Below are 20,509 nucleotides of genomic sequence, written 5' to 3' on the forward strand. Positions count from 1 at the left end.
CTCACCAGCCCTCATCAAGCTGAGCCACTGTTCCGACCCGGTGGGGTATTTATTGTTTTCTTAGAAACGGTTGTGCTGACAATAGTGTTTTAACAACACTGTTGTTAAAAAATAACAATAAAAACTCAAAAAAAAAATCAGTTTTTCTGTCAGTTGCCCGGCTTGGGGTAAGAGTGCTTGGTGAAACTTGTTTTTGAGAGTAATCAAGGGAAGCAAGACCCAGGTGCCTGCACAGTGCAGCTTCTCTTCCAAAAGTCAACAAGCTCCAGCACTGCGGTTTCTTCACCCTGTTTACACAGGTTTCCAATGTGCACCTCTGCATGTGCTCTACGTGACATGGACAGAAAACCTCCCAGGCACCGTTACTACCACTGTGTCCAGCAGAGCTTGTCCCAGGTACCCAGAAAGCATTTTTCAGCCTACATGAAACTACTAACGTTTAATGAGGCTAACCAGAAGTCCTGATGGCAGAGGATGTCCCAGCACAGAGGGCAGCTGCTCTGCACCGGCTGTACAGCCAGTCTGTGAGGATTATCACATCTCAGGATTAGCATGATTATCAGGAAACTTTTCTTCATCGAGGGGTGGTCAGGTATTGGGACAGGCTGCCCAGGGCAGTGGGGGAGTCACCATCGCTGGAAGTGTTCACAAACCGTGTACACGAGGCCCTCAGAGGTATGGTTTAGTGGTGGCCTTGGCAGTGCTGGGGAACAGCTGGACTTGATGATCTTAAAGCTCTTTTCCAACCGAGCTGGTTCTCTAATTCCATCCTCATGCCTTGCTCCCGTTGCCCTGCAGGCGCGGCAGGAGGCCGCAGCCGAGCTACCGACCCCGATCCCCGGCAGCGCCAGGCGGGGGAGCGGGACGGGCCTTGGTCCCAGGCAAGGCCCCGGCCCCTACCCAGGCCCCGGCGGGACTTGAACCCACGGTCCTCCAGCAACAGCCCCGGCCTCCCCGCCACGGGCTGCGGTCACCAGGGCAACGGCAAGCGGCGCCGGGGGCAGAGATCACGTGTCCGGAAGCGCCTCGAGGGAGGAAGTGACGGAGCGGCGGGAGTCCCGGAGGCCGAGGTTTAAAAAGAAAAAAGAGGAAAAAAAGAAAGAGGAAAAAAAAAAAAGGCAATAAAAGCGGGGGGAGGGACGGACCCTGGGTCCGCCCCGCGAGGCCGCGCCAGGCCCCACCCCGCCCAGGGCTGACGCTGCCAGGCCGCGGCCGCGGCCGGGCCGGGCCCGCCTGGGACCGCCGCGAGGTAACGCCCCCGGCCCCGCCCTCCCCAACAACGGGGCCCCCCAGGCACCGCCCCGCCCCGCCCCGCCGGGGCCCGGCCTGCTGCCCGCGCGCGGGGGGCGTGTCCGGCGGCGGCCCCGCGGCTCCGGTAGCGCGGGTCCCTGGGGCGGGGGGCGGTGCCCGTGGTGCGGGAGCGCTGCGGAGCGGAGTGGGGCAGGGCAGTGCCGTGGCGGTGGTGGCTGCTGCTGCTGCTGCTGCTGCTGCTGCTGCTGCTGCTGCTGCTGCTGCTGCTGCTGCTGCTGCTGCTGCTGCTGCTGCTGCTGCTGCTGCTGCAGGTGAGGCCGGGCTCGGGGCGCGGCGGGGAGAGTTCCCCTGGGGGCCGGGGCGGGCTGGAAGTTGACAGCGGCGGTGGAGCAGCCATTGTCTAACGCGGGCCGGCCCCGGGAGCGGCGGCCGGGAGCAGCTCCCCTCCGTAGCCCCGCTCTCGCCTCCTGGGCAGCAGCCGCTCCCCCTGACGGTGGCCGGGCGTCAAACACGCGCCTTTCTTTGGCTCCCCGCGGCGGGCATCCTGCGGCGGTTCCCCCCCTCCCGCCGCGCCGGGCTGCGTGCACGGCACATACGTGTGGCGGGCAGGGCGCCTGCACACTCGCTGTCGGCTTAACTTTGCTGCCGGAGTTGCCGGCGGCCTGGGATGCTGCCGTCGCGCTGACCCCCGTGTCTGTGTCCCGTCCCTCCTCACCCTGCTCCCGGGTGCCTGGGGCGCTCGGCGGGGAAAGGCGGTGGCAGGGCGCGTACACCGGGTGAGGAGCAGGTCCTGCGGTGCTCGGAAGTCGCAGCGACTGCCGCTTGCTTCCAGAGCATCCCAGAGCAGAGTTGGCGTGTCCCGGCAGTTTCACGCCTTTACTTGGGTAGTTTGGAGACTGTGTTGTAGAAAACAGTAAGAGAGCGAGAAGTGGACTGTGGTCTCTTGGTTGCTAATTTTATTCCCCCAAGATCTGTGGACAAACGTGCAAATCTTGCTGTTCCCTAACTTATATTCTTAAGGATAAAGCAACAAAACCAATTATAAGGTTAGTAGATGTTCTTCAGGCAGCAGTTATGCCGGGGGAGTAGATGGGGTGAGCGAGTAAAACTTTTCTACCTCCCACAGTAGTGTTCAGTGACTGGAGTAGATGCTTGGCCTGGCTCTTCTGCTCTTGCACTTGAGAGAGGTGAAGAACTTGTAGATGGACAGCCCGTGGTGTGTGCTGAGGCCAGCACTGAGGGTTAGGCTCTGGACTGGCCCATGTTCTCATGCTTGTATGGCTCCCGGAGCTAGTTTTCTCCCTTCTCCTTCCCATTCTTTCTCTTGTGGTCTTCCCTGCCGATTCCCATGTTATTCCTGCCATGGTCTTAATAGGCTTTTGTATCCTTCCTTGTCTGCCTAATAGGGGTGCAGTTCTAGCGTTTGTTCAAAGGTTAATTTCCAGTAATGATCACGTTGTTATTATGTGGGGTTTTTATATTGTTGGGTTTGTTCGGTTTTTTCTTCCCTTTTTTTTTTTTTTCCCTTGGGAACTGCTCATTACGTTTTCAAGGTGAGTTGTTTAACTCAGATAGTTTGGAAAACCCACGGTTTAATCATTTTTAGTAGGTTATCCAGCTCGAGGAGCAGCTAGCTCAGTCAACTGATCTGATAGCAGTGATCACTATTATTTTGTAAGGAGAGGGTGCTGGAAGATGCACTTGGAGGAGGGGGGAGGGTTTAATCCTTGCTATTTTGTGTGGGAATAGCCTGTGTTTGGATCGAATTGCACTTACATGGAGCTGCTCTGCCTACACAGAAACCAAATTTTTTTGATGCCTCTCATCCCAGAAGGTGTTTCAGTAGGATTTTCTTTGTGCTTGGACCTGATTTTAAAATCTAAATCAACGTGGAACTCTCAAATTTGCTGTTAATCTTAACACTCAATGGTGCTGTTTACTGAGGAAACGCAGATTGGAGCAGAGCACCGAGTCAGAACCTAGGTTTCGCCGTCAGATGCAACTGTTGAGGGTGGGGGTATGTGTTACAGCTAAGCTGAACCTTCTTAGATACCTTCTCTTATCTCTCACTGGCACTTGTAGCATCACAAGTAAACTAATTCAACTGATCTGTCAGGAAGTGATGTTTAGAGTAGGTTTTCTGCGAAGTTAACAAGTTGATCTAGTGAGCACCAGCAATGAGGTAAATGCTGGGAGGGACCTGCACAGGGAGGTTGAGCATGGCCAAGGGAACAGAAATTGTCTCCTAAGGGTAACTGAGCTACGAGATCGCTTGCTGCCGTGTGTATAACTTCAATGCGACTTGCATTTTAACCCTATTTATCTATCACAGTTTCTTTCTTTCAGAAAGTCTGTATTCTTTCCCTCCTTTATATTTTCAGGCCTCATTTACTTTTTGTGGTGCTGCCCCCTGAGGAAGATCTCTGTGGCGATTGTCTTCTCCAGAGCTTTGTGTCCAGCTGTAATAGCTTGTGCCTGAAGACAGCAGTGGTCAGTTAGGAGGGCATGTGTCTCAGTTGACATGATGACTGCAGAATTATCCATGGCTGCTGCTGAAGCAGTGCAGGAAGCCAGTGTTGGATTAGCAGGGAGATGCCTGCTGGACTTGAGGGCATAGGTAAAGATGCATGGGGAAAACAGGACTGGAGCAGCAGGTATCTGCTTGTCAACGATAGAATGTTCCAGATTTTGAGGAGCAGGTTTGGAAAGCATTTACTCTGCAGAGGAAAGCTGGCAAAATCAGGGAACTGTAGAACTGCCCTACTTTAAAGTCATCTGCTGCCCTTAACACCATTCCAGAATTTAAAAACTTGTCTGGTCGAGTCTACTGTTGTTCCTCCTTTTCTGCTGTACTGATCTGTTTGCTTAGGCACCTGGAAAAAGTTGTGTGTGGGGAAGGCTGTGAATTTCAGAATCTCTGGACTTGAAAAGGTCTTAGATACAGAGCCTGTGCTTGTGATGTGGGATTCTGGAAGCTCCTTTAGAGGGTGTCATTTAGAGGTCTCTCAGATATGTCACGGGGAGACAGCTGGTTTTTGGAAACAAATAGGCTGTCGGTGATATTGAGACTATCAGAAGCCTTTTTTTTCCTTTTTTTTTTTTTTTATACTCTTACATGGAATTATATCCTTCTAAAAAGTCACTTTTTATTTTCAGTGGAATTCTGTTGAATAGCCGCTGTTGCACTTTTCTGACTCTCCTTCTACTGTTACTCCCTGTAGAGTCTATGTTTCTTGTTGCAGAAAAACTCCCTGATCATCCCAAGGTGTCACTTACTAAGTGCTCTCTTCAGTCTTGCTTTTCTTCCTCTTGGCTGATGAAAGCCTTCTCCAGTCCCTTTTCAGTCCTACGGTTCACTGCAGTGCATTTTGCTGCTACTGGAAGGTCTCTGGCTCTGCATGATATCTTTAGCAGCTTTCCCCTCACAAGCGTTGCCAGTAAACCCTTCATCCACTCTGCTTCTGACTCCGTTTCTCCTGAAAGCAGCTTGCCATCACAGATACCAGCTTCCAGTCTAATAACGCAAGTTATGATCTGTCAAGAACAACAGGTAGCTGGAAAGTCTGTGTGATCAGAGAAATAAAGAAGTGGTCCAGGGCTGGGAGCTAAACTGGAAGAAGGAGGGACTGAGTCAGTATATCTGCAGTAGGGCAGTAGAGTTCTGGGATAATTATGCCTCTTTGGGGCTGGAGGAAGAGAGGATCAGAAGTTGCTGAAGTGCAGTGGGAGACTGGAAGCAGTTGGCCTCAGTTAACTGGCCTCTTGAAGGAGAGGCAATCAGGTCTGCAGCCAAATGATTGTCTAAATGAGCTGCAGCTGCTCCTTCACTTTGCTGCCTTTTTAAGAGTTCAGAATGCTGCAGCTTCCAACTGTAGTGTGGCAATAAAAATATGAGAATATGTGTGTTCCATTTCTGACTGCAGTAATAAAAGATTTAAACTGAGTATAATTTCTGGGTGATTTCAGAACTCTGGCATCTCCCATGCCCTGTGATGTAGCAAAGCTATGCAAGGAGCCCGGTACTGGGATATTCCAGTTAAAAAGCTGTGTAATTCAGTGAAATATGGTTTGGTTCATTCTCCAGCCTGAATTAGTTTCTAATTCTTTCGATGTAGATCTGGAGTCTGTCTCGTCCCAAGCTCCTGGGATTCTGTCACTATGGAGACTGAAAGTGAGCAGAACTCCAGCTCCACCAGCGGGAGCTCCAGTTCTGGAGGAAGCGCCCGTCCTCAAATATCGCAGATGTCTCTCTATGAGCGACAGGCAGTACAGGTGAGGTGTGGTCATGTTCTGGGCTGGCATGTGCGTCAGTGGAGGGTGGTGGTGAGCCCTTGCATTTTCCTTTGAGTTGTCATGAGTCAAGGTGGGAGTATGCTTGAAGGACTGTCATGTTTTCAGATTTAGGGATTCCTGTGCTAGGTTGAATGTTTAGATCCTGTGCCCTGATACTAGTGTCATGTTTTATAGGATATTATTCCAGTGTCCAGCCTCTTAGATTTAATCGCTACCTAGATCCAATAGTGATTTTTACCCTGCTGGTTTGGAGCAAGTCATTCAATTTATCACCACAGTTTCTCTATGTGGTGTATATACGCACTATACTGGAGCACTTGTCACTCTGCTTGAGCATGCACACTTCCAAATTCCTTGGAGTTTATTAAAGTCTTGCAAGTGTATTCCAGCAGTCCTGGAATACAGCTGTGATTCAGTCTGTTACAAAATTTGTAGCTATACTATGTATTTTCATGTGCTAATCTAGTGACTTTGCTTTTTCATGGGGTCTAGGGATGGTCTCATGCTTGTTATTTATTTCGTCATTGCTCTTTCTAATCACATTCCAAGGGCATGCTATTTTTGACAATTGGGTTTTCCTCTTTCCCCAGGCCCTGCAGGCACTCCAGAGACAGCCCAATGCAGCCCAGTACTTTCATCAGTTTATGCTCCAGCAGCAGCTTAACAGTGCCCAGCTTCACAGCCTGGCTGCTGTCCAGCAGGTGAGTTGCCAGGGGTCAAAAGGAGAGGAATTGGATTGTTTTCTGGGGAAGATCTAGATATTCTATCTTCATACAGTAACTTGTGCACTGGAGTCATCCTGATCCACGATGAGACAATGGGTCCCTAAACACATTTTTAAAAGCTAATGCAAACAGCTAGTAAACTGGAAGCCTGATGTAAAGATTCATTTGGATTTCAGATTTAGAGCAGGGGAAGGTAAAAATTGGCATCCCCAGCAGGAAACTTGTACTCCAGAGGCCTGTGACTAGCCCCTGCACCATCTTTAAATAAAAAGATGGGTAGTTAAATCAGAAATGGATGTAGTGGTGTTTAAAAATCATATTAAAGTTAAGAGTGGATTGTTACTTCTCTGAGAATAAAGGTGCTGTTGTGTGCATGAAATTTCAGGCAGTATCCTCTGAATTTTCTGTCTTGAAACTTACTAGCCCATGTTTTCTTTACCAGTTACTTGTAGGAGTGATCTGGGGTAGATCTTGTCCAGCCAAGACAGTGTTTCTTTAAGATGTGTTTATACAAATCAAGATATGATGCATGATTGTTGACCGATTTTTATTTCTTCTTTAGCAACTTTGCTCACCTAGCAGACTTTATTATCAGTTGAAGATGGATTATATATGATGTGAATACAATTCTGTCTCTGTAACAGTATCTCAGTAGAAGTGCTCCTTAGCTGGTAGTCCAGGATTTAGTTGTTCTCAAAATCCCTACCTGCAGTTTTATAGAATAGAGGGAATAAAATCCTCTCACCAGTTTCACACAAATCTTAGTTATGAACCTAACTAAACTGTACAGTGGAATTCCTGTGGGATCATAGAGGGGTAACCACCACACCACCCCCCCACCCCACCCCCCTGCCAAATTAACAATATTTACATTTCTCCACAAATAATATGTGCTGTAAGCTGAAATTTGTTACTTGGAGTGCTGTTGCAGCACTGTGATAAACTGCAGAACCAGCCCAGCAAATGGCTAATATTGAGGGGAATGTCTGGGTGTTAACAGTTACTTGTAGCATCAGGGTGAGTGTTGCAGTGTGTAGCATGGCAAACTGGGGCCACAGCAGGGTGTGTTCCATGGGTGGAAGGACATACACTGTAAGGATCAGTTGTCCACTGCTTTGGGTAGTGTACAGGACTGAACTGGTTGGGGAAGAGGTACCTTGCTGAGTTGCTGCACCTTATTTGTAGGGCATGGCAGAGAGTTGTAGTGGTTAGATTGTTCTCCTCAGGAATGGGAGAAGATGATGATATGACTAGGTGTTTGGACAAAGCCAATTATTTGGGCTGGGTTGAAAAGTTTGTTCCAGGTACTCATGTCTCTGTCAATCTCTCTTGCAGGCTACAATTGCAGCCAGTAGACAGGCCAGCTCCCCCAACACCAGCACCCCACAACAGACCACCACCACACAAGCCTCTGTAAGTAATTGTTCTGTCCCACCCCCTGCCTTGTTCTTTTTCCTCTTTGCCTTTTAGGAAGGCAGTCAGCCAGGGAAACACAGCTAAGCTAAGAATGCTGGGAATCTACAAGATGCAGGCAACTTTGAGGAGCTGGGGTGCTGTCATTGGTGAAGGTTGAGGAAACCGGAGAAAGTTTGTGAGTGGGAGAAGCTTCTTAGCTGGAAAGGTAGACACTGTCTCTGCTGAGACTTTGGGAATGGATTATCACATATTAGAAAAGGATCAGGACTTCTAAGAAGTCATGAGCATCTTGAAAGTGAATCCTCTTTTTCTTGGGCTAAGCAGTAGTTTGCTGAATGAGAAATGAGAGGAAGTTTGGTTCTGTTGTATTGAGAAACTGGGATTTATTTAGAGAGTAGATGAGTTGGTAGGGTAGAGATTATTTTCTGTTTTTTTTTCCTTTATTTGAGAGCCTGGAGAAAATGATATATTTCTTTTGGTTCTTTTATTGCATTTGCATGCTAATAATGATTCTCAGGCTCAGCATACAAATGAGGTTAGCATCCAGGGCTTTGGCTAGTTTGTATTGCTTAGTCTCTAAGACAAGAACTTTTTCCTTCTTGCTTCCCTGTGGATTACAGGAAGAAAACTTTAAAATGTCTGTTCTGGCTGTAAAAGTGAATTTGTACTTCTTTGCCTCCACCTATTCATATATAATTTTGGGCTTTTCTCTCTTTTAAGATCAACCTAGCCACCACATCAGCTGCTCAGCTAATCAGTCGGTCACAGAGTGTGAGTTCCCCCAGCGCCACAACCCTGACACAATCTGTGCTCCTTGGGAACACCACCTCACCACCCCTCAACCAGTCACAGGCCCAGATGTATCTTCGGGTAAGAGATATGTACCCAAAATATGTCCTGACCATGAACCCAACTTCCTAACCACTTCAGTTTTTCACTGCTGGGGATTACAAACACCTTTGGACTAACTATCTTTAAGGATGATGCACTATATTTTAAATTCAGATAGGGAAGCACTTATCTCTGAAACCACAAGTTTGACTCGGGGGTCAGTTTTTGAGGGTAGATGACCCTTGTATTCTATGGCTCAGGTGAGATTAAGAACCATGTTTGACGCTGCTCTGCATAGACGTTAAAGATCCCATGGCACTTCTTGCTAGAGTGTAAATGTGAAATACATGTCCCTTGAATAGAGTTCAAAACTACTCTTCTGGTTCAATGCTGGAAAAGATGAATGGTAAATTACTCTCTTCTAGTACTGCTGAGCTCAGGGCCATAAATCAGAATTCAGGTAAGTCTAGAAACATAAATCAACCTGACCAAATATGTCATCCTTTTAATCGTTTTGAAGTGCTGATAAAACAGAAAACATTAGGCTGGACAATATAGTCAGTCTAGGGTTTGGTTACTTACTTTAAATATTTTTTCTTTGTCTCAGTTAACTCTAGCTACAGATTGTAATCTCTTTCTTTTAAATCAACTCTGGTTTTGGATGTATGTTTTTTTTTTAATCACTGTTTCTCAACCAGTCCCAGATACATACCTGAAAATTCAATTACACCCCATTCTTTTAGCCAGCCTTGGGCAGTCTGTGAGAGTTGGACTGACCCCACATTTGATAGACAAGGGGTTGTTTTCCCAAGGAAGCAGTTCCCAGTTTCGTGCTTCTGAGGGTTATGTTCAGTGTTACAGGGCAGCAAGGGTTGGGGGGTTTTGCAGTGTGTGACATTGCAGCCCCAGTGTTGTTTTGTAATCTCTTTGCTTGTGGTTCGCTGTCTTTTTCTCTCTCCTCATCCGTTCCTTTCATTCCACATCACCTGACCTTCCCTCAACAGCCACAGCTGGGGAACCTGTTGCAGGTAAACCGAACCTTGGGCCGCAATGTGCCTCTTGCTTCCCAACTCATCTTGATGCCCAACGGGGCTGTGGCCGCTGTGCAGCAGGAGGTACCACCCACACAGTCTCCTGGGGTCCATGCAGACACAGACCAGGTCAGTGACACCAGCTCCCAGAGTTCTTCCCTTCCCCTGCTCTCCATCACCCCACACTCTGGTCTTTGTCTCCAGCCATCCCTGTATGGCAGATTAGCTCTACTTTATCCCCAGACTGTGTTCCTTGTCCAGGCAAGAGATTCTGTTCTCTTGCCACCTTTTCTTTTTTCATGTTTGCTTTTTGCCTCCAGAGGTTGGATTAATTTCTAGGGTGAGCTATAGGCTTCACAGTTTCTCATTTGTCCTTGTGTGAAAAGAATTGTTGAGTTCTATGTCTAGCTTTCAGTTATTCTGCAATGAAGAGTCTTTGCCAGTGGTAGTATTCCTTCACACAGTTATTTGTTGTTGTAAAGATGCGAAAGACCAAACAGGCCACAAGGTCTTAGCGCCTGCATTCATGTACAAGTCATTCCCTAGGTAAGGGAGCTGCCATGGCTTCCCATTTTTCTTGTCCTGTCCCAGTCATTCTTAGGAATTACCATTACTTCATATTTTTCTTGCCTGGAGCACTTTTTTGGAATGGAAGTCAGCCATGATCAAAATTGAAGATAATGCTGCAGGAGGAGTAAATACAGAGGATGGCAGCACCAGAATGCAGAGGAAGCGGTGAAATCAGAAGGGCTTCAGGGCATGAGTAGATCTGTGGGCCTGCTGAGTGGAAAGCCCTGCACAGGAGGAGACGGCAGGTGGCACAAAATTTGAAAAGGAGTGACTGGTCATTAAAAGGGTATCTCAGCACTTCTGGAGCTGGGCTAAACTGGGTCCTGCCACTGCAAAGGCATGACACGCAGGTCTGAAGGCTGTCCCATGCCTTGGAAAATGGCAGTGTCCTCATGTGCTGTTCAGAAAGTGCCACGAGATCTTTAACTTCCATCAGAGATGGGGCAGGAGGAAGTTGAGTATAATGTGCTTCCTGGGGAGGCCCATGCCTGAGCTTTGCTCTGCAGTGTTAGTCAGATCCCCACATGAGATTTGAAACACCAGCTTAGCCTACATCCCAGTAGAGTGTGTCGTATTCTCCACCAAGCTTCCAGCAGGTAACATATGTAAAGCAAACAGATTCTGTTTTGTATATGTGTTTCTAGGTGCAGAACTTGGCTGTGAGGAGCCAACAGACCTCAGCTACCAATGCCCAGCTCCAAGGCTCTGCTCAGAAGGCAGCTCTGCCAGGAAGCTCCCAGGCTTCGGGCTTACCACAGGCCACCAGCACGGGCCAGACCTTGGCAGTGGCTCAGGCCTCCTCTGGCAGCTCAGGCCAGTCCCTCAACTTGAGCCAGGGGGCAGCAGGCAGCAACGGTATCTCTGGGGGTGTGGTGGCAAGTGGTGGGAGCCAGACCTCAACGGGCTTGAGCCAGACCTCCTCAGCAGGCACTGCTGGCAGTTGCCAAAGGAAAGGCACAGGGGTGGTTCAGCCATTACCAGTGGCAGCTGCCCAGGCTGTGACTGTTAGCCAGGGAAGCCAGACAGAGGCAGAGAATGCAGCCACAAAGAAGGGAGAAACAGACAGTGGTGGACAGCAAACAGTGGGCATGAACCTGACCAGGACTGCTACACCAGCACCCAGCCAGACACTCATCAGCTCGGGTAAGTGCAGACCTCTTCCTTCTTGTGGGCTTTTTCAGGAGTGCCATTTGACAGCACAGTGGTGACACCTTGTCCTACACGACTCCTAGCCCCTGGACTCCTGAAGGCTTGTCTCTGGGGATTATCCCTCTGCATTACCAAAAGAAGTTGATTTTGTCCTTCATGTCCTTTGCCAATTAGCTGTCAGTCATTTTGGAGTTTAATGACAAGCCATGAAGTGGCTGCCTGCCTTTTGTGGGTTTGTTTTTACTTCTGTTGCTGTAGTTCCCAGCTGTACTACTGATAACTTGTGTGCTCTCCTTTTCTTCCTCCACTCTGTTTGTACAGCCACATACACACAGATACAGCCACACTCGTTGATCCAACAGCAGCAGCAGATCCACCTGCAGAAGCAGGTGGTGATCCAGCAGCAGATCGCCATTCATCACCAGCAGCAGTTCCAGCACCGTCAGTCCCAGCTCCTCCACACAGCCACCCATCTTCAGCTGGCCCAACAGCAGCAACAACAACAAGCACCGTCTCTGGCTCAGCAGCAGCAGCAAGCTCAACCTCCACAGCAGCAGGCTCCTCCTCAAAACCAGCAGCAGGCTCAGACCCTTGTGGTGCAACCTATGTTGCAGTCCCAGCCACAGTCTGTGCAGCTCCAGCAGGACAGTCCTTGCCAGCCAGCCACCAAGTCACCTGTTCCAATTCAGTCCAAATCTCTGGTCACCCCCATCAAGCCACCTCAGCTTGGGCCTGCCAAAATGTCAGCAGTGCAGCAACCTCCACCACACATCCCAGTGCAGGTGGTGGGTACTCGGCAGCAGGGCTCAGGCCAAGCCCAAGCACTGGGTTTGGCTCAGATTGCTGCAGCAGTGCCAGCATCCCGGGGAATGCCAGCCGTGGTCCAGCCTGTTTCCCAAGCCCTTGCTGCTTCCCCTTCGTCATCTTCAGCTCCAGCATCCTCACAGGAAGCTCCCCCTCTCACCACAGGGGTGAATTTGGCACAAGTTCAAGGCACAGCCCATATGGTGAAGAGCCCAGCCTCCTCTCCAGTTGTGGCTCAGATGCCAGCAGCATTCTACATGCAGTCTGTCCAGTTGCCAGTAAGTGATACCATTGAGAAGGAGAATAGCATACGGATTCTCTTTGTTCATTCCTAGGACACCAGTCGCAGCCCAGGTCAGTGGGATGGCTAAGATGTTTGGGTAAAGGGACATGGAGACCTTTTCCCCTTGAAAACACTTAATTCCAATCCAGCCGTTGGGGTTACTGACTACAGCCATTTATCTTCCATGTTATCATTCGAAGGCATGCATGAAGTAAATAGATGAGACTCAGCCCCTGACCCAACTGTGGTATGTGTCCACATTGCATGCTAAAGATCATGCTTCTCAATGTGATGGGTTGACCATGGCTGGCTGCTGGGTGACTGCCAAGCTGCTCCATCACTCTTTTGCAACAGGACAGGCAAAGAAAAATAGGATTGAAAAGCTTGTAGATTGAGATAAGGGCGGGGAGTTCACTTGCCAGTTAGCATCGTGGGCAAAACAAACTTGATTTAGGCAAATCAATTTAATTTATTGCAAATGAATCAGAGTAGAATAATGAGAAGTAAGAGTAAATTAAACATCTCTTCATAGGCTCAACTTTGCTCCCAACCCTTCTTACTTCCTCCCCCTGAGCAGTGCAGGATGGAGAATGGGGCCTGTGGTCAGTACAAAACATTTTATCTCTGCTGCTCACTCTTCCTTGTGCTTTTCCCTTGCTGCAGCATGAGATCCCTCCCATGGGATAATCCTTTATGAACTTCTCCAGCATTGGTCCTTCATACAATTGCTTCAGTTTGGTCTTCACAAATTGCTTCAGTGTGGGTCCCTTCTGTGGGGTGCAGTCCTTCAGGAACAGGCTGTTGCAGCGTGTGTCCTTTCATGAGTGCAGTCCTTCAGGAACAGACTGCTCCAGCATGGATTCTTTCCATGAGGTGCAGCCCTTCAGGCACAGACTGTTCCAGTGTGGATCCCACAGGGGACCACAAGTCCTGCAGTAAACCTGCTCCAGCAAGGGCTCCTCTTTCCACAGGGCCACGGGTCCTTGCAGGAGCCTGCTCCAGTGTGGGCTTCCCATGGGGTCACAGCCTCTTTTGGGCATCCCTCTGCTCCAGTGTCAGGTCCTCTGCGGGTCGCAGGTGGATCTGCTGCTCCATGGAACTCCATGGGCTGCTGGGGCACAGGCTGTCTCACCGTGGTCAGCATCATGGGCTGTAGGGGAATCTGCTCTAGAGTGTGGAGCACCTTCTCCCTCCTGCACTGACCTTGCTGTCTGCACAGCTGTTTCAATCATGTATTCTCACTCCTCTATCCCAGCTGCTGTTGAACACAGTTTTTTACCCTTTCTTAAACACATTATCTCAGAGGTGCTACCACCATCACTGATGGGCTCAACTTTGGCCAGCAGTGGGTCCGTCTTGGAGGCAGCTGGAACTGGGTGTGTCAGGCATGGGGGAAGCTTCTCGTTTTTTCTCACAGAAGCTACTCCTAAGAGCCCCTTGCTGCCAAAACCTTGCTAAGTAAAACCCACTACAAACAATAACTGGCTTCTTTTGTCCCTCTCAGGAGGGAGATGAAAGCTGAGTGGGCTGTGACTGAACTCCCTTCTCACTATGTGTGTGGATACCTCCAGGTCAGAGACCCCATGGTGTGTGGTACCAGCCACCAACTCTAGACCTCAGAGGATTCCCTAGTAACTGTGCAGAGGAAAACAAAGATGGTTGATGTACCACAGGCCTCATCCATGCTGCTTTGAATTGTGCAGCTAGGGCCTGTCTAACTCCCTGGGACAGCAGTACTTGTACAGCTCAGCTATCCTTAGCCAGTTGCTGAGACTGTTTCTGAATAGGCCGTTTCTTAAGGAAGGTGTCACAGAATTTGTCTCTCTTTGAAAAATTCTACTCTCATCCAACATGTGCCCCCTACTCTTTTGACTCTCCTTTGAAACTGATCTGATTTAGCCACAAGCCTGTTGGGAAACTGCTGGGTGACTGCCATCCCATTTCTTTCTTTCTGGAATAATCCTTTGAGGTTCACACAGTGTTTTGGTAGTGAGTCTTCTGAAGTTTTACTCCTTGCTAGGCAAATGCTCCTAACTAGAGGTGTGTACTGTGAGGGAGCTAGAGGCATCTCTACGAGAAGGAGTCATGCTGAAAATGAAATAAAGTGGAGCAGGATGGATCTTCCTTTTGACTTTGGGTTGTCTTGTTCTTTGCTTTAGATCTCCTCTCTCTGCTTATGTGTTCCTCTTTATTCACGCAGGGTAAATCTCAGACCTTAGCTGTAAAGCGCAAGGCAGAGTCGGAGGAGGAGAAGGAGTCACCCAGTGTCACTGCACTCCTGCCTGCCAGGTCCTCTCCTGTGACGGACAGCCCCAAAAACGTGGAGGAGAAGGGCAGCCTTGGAGGTGAGGTACAAATGAGAGCTCTGCTTGCGAGTATTAATGATCTAATCCTGTATTCCACCTGAAGTAGTGCAAAAGTAACAGACTCTTGTGACTTAATTTTACAGATAAATCCGATTCTGCTGCCACTGCAACCCCAAATACCACTTCAAGTGAAGGAGCATCAGCCACCCCCACCTCTGCTCCCACCCCAAACCTGGCAACGGTGTCACGTCAGGTGGGAGACTCCAAACCCCCACAAGCCATTGTGAAGCCCCAGATCCTTACACACATCATTGAAGGCTTTGTCATCCAAGAAGGAGCAGAGCCCTTTCCGGTAAGGATTCTCTGCTGTGGAGGAAGGAGAGTGGTGGGCTTCAGTCTTTGGACAGGAGCTTCTTTCCGCACGTTCCAACTCAAGCATTTTTAGCCTTGAGAGACAGTGAAGAGGAAGGGAAAGGAGGGAGGTGTCATGGTCGAAGCAAGGCATTAAGTGGTAGCATTAAAGGGGACAGGTTGGAAGAAGTAAAACAAGTGTGATGGGAACTGCTTTCTCCAGTAGTCCCCAAAGCAATCATGTACGAATTGCAAGAAGGTGGTTCTTTGGACTTTTAGTAAGGGAAAGATGCACTGTACTTTAAACAAGCAGCAAGTGAAGGGAAAATGCAGTTACCTGGGATTATAGGATGTTCTAGACAAATAGTACCTGGTAATCTTTGAATGAACAGCCAGCCTGGTAAGTCAGGAAAGAGTAATCACTTTGTTTAGAATCTCTGTTCCCCTAGTGGACAGAGGGATTCTTCTGAACTGTAATAATGTGTGAGCAGCATATACCCTGTGGAGGGTGGTGGGCACAGAGAGTCCTTTACTGATGGGCCCAGCTCTTTCTCTTCTTGTCCAGGTGGGTTGTTCTCAGCTGCTGAAAGAATCTGAGAAACCACTGCAGGGAGAGGCTTCTTCTGGCCATAGTGAAAACCTGTCCAGCAATTCTCCAGGAGGGGACAGTGCTTCTGTAGGTAAGTCTCAGGATCAGGAGGCCTAGGTACTGTTACTGGAAGTTTCTGCACCCTGATACTGTATTACCATCAACTGGTGTGTATCTCTGTCTCACCAGAGCTTGATAAGAAGGCAAACTTGCTCAAGTGTGAATACTGTGGGAAGTATGCCCCAGCAACCCAGTTCCGTGGCTCCAAAAGGTTTTGTTCCATGACCTGTGCTAAAAGGTAAGACATTATCTTCCTTTTCTCTGACTATCCATTCTTCGGAATTGGGTGTGTGTCCTTTCTCCAGGTAGCGTACAACACGTCAGTACATCCTGTCCTCCCTCCATGGGATGCACTGGCCACCGAGATCCTTTAGGACTCAGTGATTTGTGAACGCTTCTAGGTCTGGAGAGGTGGATGTGGTGTTGAGTGTAAGCAGGGTTTCTGACTTGCTCAGAAAATGAAGTGGGAATGAGGGAAGTTCTGGAAATCTGAAAAAACACTCTTCAGTCAAATCTATAATTTGTAAACAAATGCATATTGGTAGCTGTCTGCTGCATTAGTACTAGACAAAAACGTAAGGGAGCATTGGGAAAGAAGAAGCTGGGGAGAAGTTAGAGTAGTCATTGCTGCCTCCTGTTGATAGCAGAGTGCTTTTTATGGGTCTTTTTTCCCTTAGGGGAATGACTTAATTGACCCTTCAGATGTTAGATCAAGACTCTGCTGTCCAAATATTGCTTGAGTCAGAAGTCTGGACTGGTTCCTTCCAAGGGTAAGTCTTAGGAGGAGGAACAGAACTTGATGGTAAAGAGGAGATTTATCCCCATCTAGAGCAAGGAGAAGCAGTAGGTTTATATCGTTGCTGTTCCCTAACTGCTGCTCTGGTTCTACTTACTCGAGGTACAATGTCAGCTGCAGCCATCAGTTTCGGCTGCAAAGGAAGAAGATGAAGGAATTCCAGGAAGCCAACTATGCCCGTGTGCGCCGACGGGGCCCGCGGCGCAGCAGCTCTGACATCGCGCGAACAAAGATCCAGGGCAAGCGCCACAGGGTAAGCACATAGTCAATGCAGGTCTCAGTGTAAAGCTGTCACTGCTGGATGCACTGCTTTCTCACAGTTATGTAGACATAAAGGTTGTTCCAGGTACACATTAATACAGTTATTACATGGGGCATAGTGAGCTGTTCTAATCACTCACCAACTAAAGAAAGTGGATTCACATTTGTACTTGTTCTGTTCACTCTGTGTTCACTCCCGTGTGTGTCTTGGAGGTATCAGTGAATGAGATCAGCTTTGGTAGGAAACAGTCCTCTTTTTCCCGTTCGATTAACCGTTCTTCCACATGAATGATTTTAATCAGATTAGAGAAAATCGAATGAGCTTCAGTGCTCATGTGAGGAAGAGGAATCGACTGGGGAAGGATGGGGAGAAGGGAGGCGAGTCAAGTCTCCCATTTCTGGCATCACTGAGCTCGTATGTCAGCTGCCCTGACCAGCAACCTGAGACAGTGACCCAGACGGCTGGGACAACTTCTGCTGTTCCCAATGTCTTGTTTTGCACATAGTAATTTTGAATTTCCTACAAAACACCTTTTGTTTTCTTTCTTTCCTTTGGGCTTGTAGGGCCAGGAAGACTCAAGTCGAGGCTCTGATAACTCCAGCTATGATGAAGCTTTGTCCCCTACATCTCCAGGGCCACTGTCAGTAAGGGCCAGTCATGGAGAGAGGGACCTGCCAAACTCTAGCATGGCCCCACCTACCCCAGATCTACATGGCATCAACCCGGTCTTCCTGTCCAGCAATCCCAGTCGTTGGAGCGTGGAAGAAGTGTACGAGTTCATTGCATCACTGCAAGGTGAAGTTAAGATCCCCTCCTGCACTCCTGTGATTCAGTAGCATGGGGATATTTGTTGGGTCTCTTTCTGGAAAGAAAGTGGTGTCAGTGGTGCCTAGTGCTGTTATTGTACTTCTCTACAGCTTTCTGAATGGGAGTGGGTCATATAGATGTACTTCTCAAGTAGCCTGTGTCTTCAGGCAGACTGTGGACTAGAGTGAGGAGGGGGATTGGTTATATTCCTAGCTTGCTTTCTAGTACCTGCCTGAGGCCCAAGAGTGGGGATGAGGGAAGTGCCCAGGGAACATTTTTTCTCAGTGCTCTTTTCTTTTGGTTTCACAGGGTGCCAGGAGATTGCTGAGGAGTTTCGGTCACAGGAAATAGATGGCCAGGCCCTGTTGCTTCTGAAGGAGGAACACCTCATGAGTGCCATGAACATCAAGCTGGGACCAGCTCTCAAGATATGTGCCAAGATCAACGTCCTCAAGGAGACTTAACAGCTCTGAAGCTTAGGTCTCACTCTTGCTCTGACCCCAGGGCAGCTGCCAGCTTTGGAGCATCCTGCTGGGGCAGGGAAGAATGGGACAGCCCCCTGTGGTCTTGCATTCAAGAATGAGAAGGAATTTAACTGACTAACTGCTGTGGACAGTTAACAAGCCCATATCTTGGTCTTTTTAATGGTGCTACAATGGGGAGGAATACTCCCTCCTGGGGCCTTGAAACATCACTCGTTCTTCCTGATTTTTAATATGCCTCTCCTCTATAACACATAAAGACATGAAGGGGACTTCTTTCTGTTTTAGCAGACTTCTCAAAGGGAACTGTGCTCACCCCTTTCTGTTACAGCAGGTCTGCTGTATTTTAGTTTTGAATCTCACTGTGCCAGAACTTAAGGCATAGGAAGAGCTGGCTGCACATGGGCTTTGGGAGCAGCTGTGCTTGGGGCATTTAGGAAGAGGAATTAGTGAAGTCCAAGTGACAAGAGGTGGACAAACAAGAATTTGAATAAAAGGGGCTGCTTCTCTTCCACTGTTAAAAAAATCATGATGCTGCTCATGAACCGGGTTTAATAGCCATTCCAGCATGCATACCAAACCTGAAGGCCTGTGGCTATAGGAGCTGCCAAAGCTTTACTGTCTCATGTAGTGATGCAGAATGAAGATGAAGTGTTGTAGCAGCTATTCACTCCAGATGCTCCTCTCTGAACCAAAGGAGGATTTATCCTGAGTATTTACGAACAAGGTGATTAGAAAACTGAAGGGAAGGGGGATCGTCTTAAATTAGGCACTAGGTTCATCTTCCTGTTGTGCTAGGGCATAATTTGCAGGTCCAAAGCAGTCTCCAGAAGTGCCAAGGCTCTTCATACAATGGGCTGGGTTTTTGTTTTGTTTTGGGCTTTTTGTGTTCTTTTACCAGTTTGTATTATTTTTATGTCTGTCTTCATTACCCTCAGGAGAGTTTCTGGGACAAAGTTTAAGCTGGCAGGATTGTATCACCTGCCTCAGGCTGTTTTGTTGTTGTTGCTGGTGTTATAAAACAAATACTTCTCTTTCTCAGTTAAAACCAACAACCAACCCTCCAACAACTGAATGCTAATCCTTTAATGCTACTTCTGCCTTCTAGGGGGTAGAATTATGTTATAGGCTGAGTCTCTCTCTTTTAGCCCCTCCAGGTTTGGGATTTGTTTTTAAGGACCAGATGTGGTGTTCTTTAGTTTTGTAACCAGATTGCCAAAGGTGAGAATCTGGGCAGAGTTCTCTTCCAAAAGCACGTCTTCTTCAAACAAAATAGGCAAAAACTCAAAAGAAATTACACAAAGCATGAAAGATCTAAGTGCCCCTTAGAGCTAAATACCTGCAAGCAACATGATTTTATAAACCATGTGTCTCAGCTTTTCTGATTTCAGGAGTTTCACGTGAATAATTGAGTGAAACAGGCACTGTGTGGAAAGCACCCATGGCTGCAGGAAAGCTGTAGTTACAAGGGATGCCTAATAGCATAGGTAGGAAAACACTAGAGATGGTTTGGAACTGGCTCGCTATTGACCCATATTAGAAAGAGAGGAGGGAAATGGCTTAGAAGATGGATAAAATGTGGCAGCAGCTTTCTAGTCTTAAGTGTACTGTTGAATTTCACTCTAATAATGCCTTTGTTCCTGTGAAAGAAAACTTCTGAGGCTTCTAGAATGAGAATGGGCCCAAAAGAAGCTGCACCCTGGTAATGCTATTTGGTCTGATACAATTTGGTGGTAGGGAAGAGGGAGGTTAGAATCTCTCAACACGAATCAGCTGAGGAAGGCTGTCCTTAAAGTATTTTATCCTTAGCAGGCTGGGTATGATAAAAATCCAGTTCAGTTTGACCCTTGGCAGGGTAGGCAGGCAGCTAACCTACCTGCAGTACTACTGCTTCTGAGGACTGGATCTTATTTCAGTCAAATGAGGTTTCACTTCATATTCAATGTTCTTAACAAAACAAAAAAAAAAGCTTGTTCAGGCTTTGCAGGTGTGGCTGCTAAAAGTTAATTTCTCTTTATTGTTGCAGAAAGATACAGAGCATAGGAACCTTTTCCCATCCCTTACTACCTGAGCTTCTAAAAGCAGTGTATACCACTCCCTCTTAAGCCCTACGAGGTAGCAGCAAAAAAACATGTACTAACAAGAGGCCTGTTCTGGGAAAGAGTAGTTCAGGCACAAGGCACCACCCACGAAGGACCCTTCACCTTTGGGTAAGAAAGATGCTCTGGTACCACAGAAAGCTCTTGTTACAGCAGCACAACACTTCACCAGTTTTGGGGTCTTTTGTTTGTTTTTTTAATTTTATTTTTGAAAGTTGTGTTTTGTACAAAAAAAAAAAACCTTAAACACCACCATGAAAACCAGTAATAACAGACTTAGTGACTTCCTATTTTTCCCATGTTATAAGGAAGATTGAGACTGTAACAAAAGTCAAAGAAAGCAGGAGCTGTTTGCCCACTCCAAACCCAGTAAGAAAGCAAGGCCCCCCCCTCTCCCCCCTCCA

At 48.0% G+C, this 20,509-nt stretch overlaps 1 protein-coding gene across 2 annotated transcripts; it reads left to right on the forward strand.

The window, feature by feature from the left end:
• The first annotated feature begins 1,031 nt into the window (after nt 1-1,031).
• Nucleotides 1,032-19,019, forward strand: PHC1 (polyhomeotic homolog 1). Of its 2 annotated transcripts, XM_061472300.1 has the most exons (15): nt 1,032-1,070; nt 5,367-5,523; nt 6,135-6,245; nt 7,605-7,682; nt 8,406-8,555; nt 9,521-9,676; nt 10,762-11,260; nt 11,588-12,348; nt 14,554-14,698; nt 14,803-15,011; nt 15,576-15,690; nt 15,789-15,897; nt 16,558-16,708; nt 17,281-17,512; nt 17,834-19,019. In XM_061472300.1, the coding sequence occupies exons 2-15, from the start codon at nt 5,410-5,412 to the stop codon at nt 17,986-17,988; spliced, it is 2,985 nt and encodes a 994-aa protein (XP_061328284.1). In that variant the 5' UTR covers nt 1,032-1,070; nt 5,367-5,409; the 3' UTR covers nt 17,989-19,019. The 2 variants fall into 2 exon arrangements, with proteins under 2 accessions (XP_061328284.1, XP_061328285.1); XM_061472301.1 differs by lacking the exons at nt 1,032-1,070; nt 9,521-9,676 and having other exon boundaries at nt 5,327-5,523.
• The last annotated feature ends 1,490 nt before the right edge of the window (nt 19,020-20,509 follow it).

This window comes from Pezoporus flaviventris, unplaced genomic scaffold (assembly GCF_033815535.1).
Source record: "Pezoporus flaviventris isolate CSIRO_AGI_PZ_B2104156 unplaced genomic scaffold, CSIRO_AGI_Pfla_v1 ptg000070l, whole genome shotgun sequence".
Classification (NCBI taxonomy): Eukaryota; Metazoa; Chordata; class Aves; order Psittaciformes; family Psittacidae; genus Pezoporus; species Pezoporus flaviventris.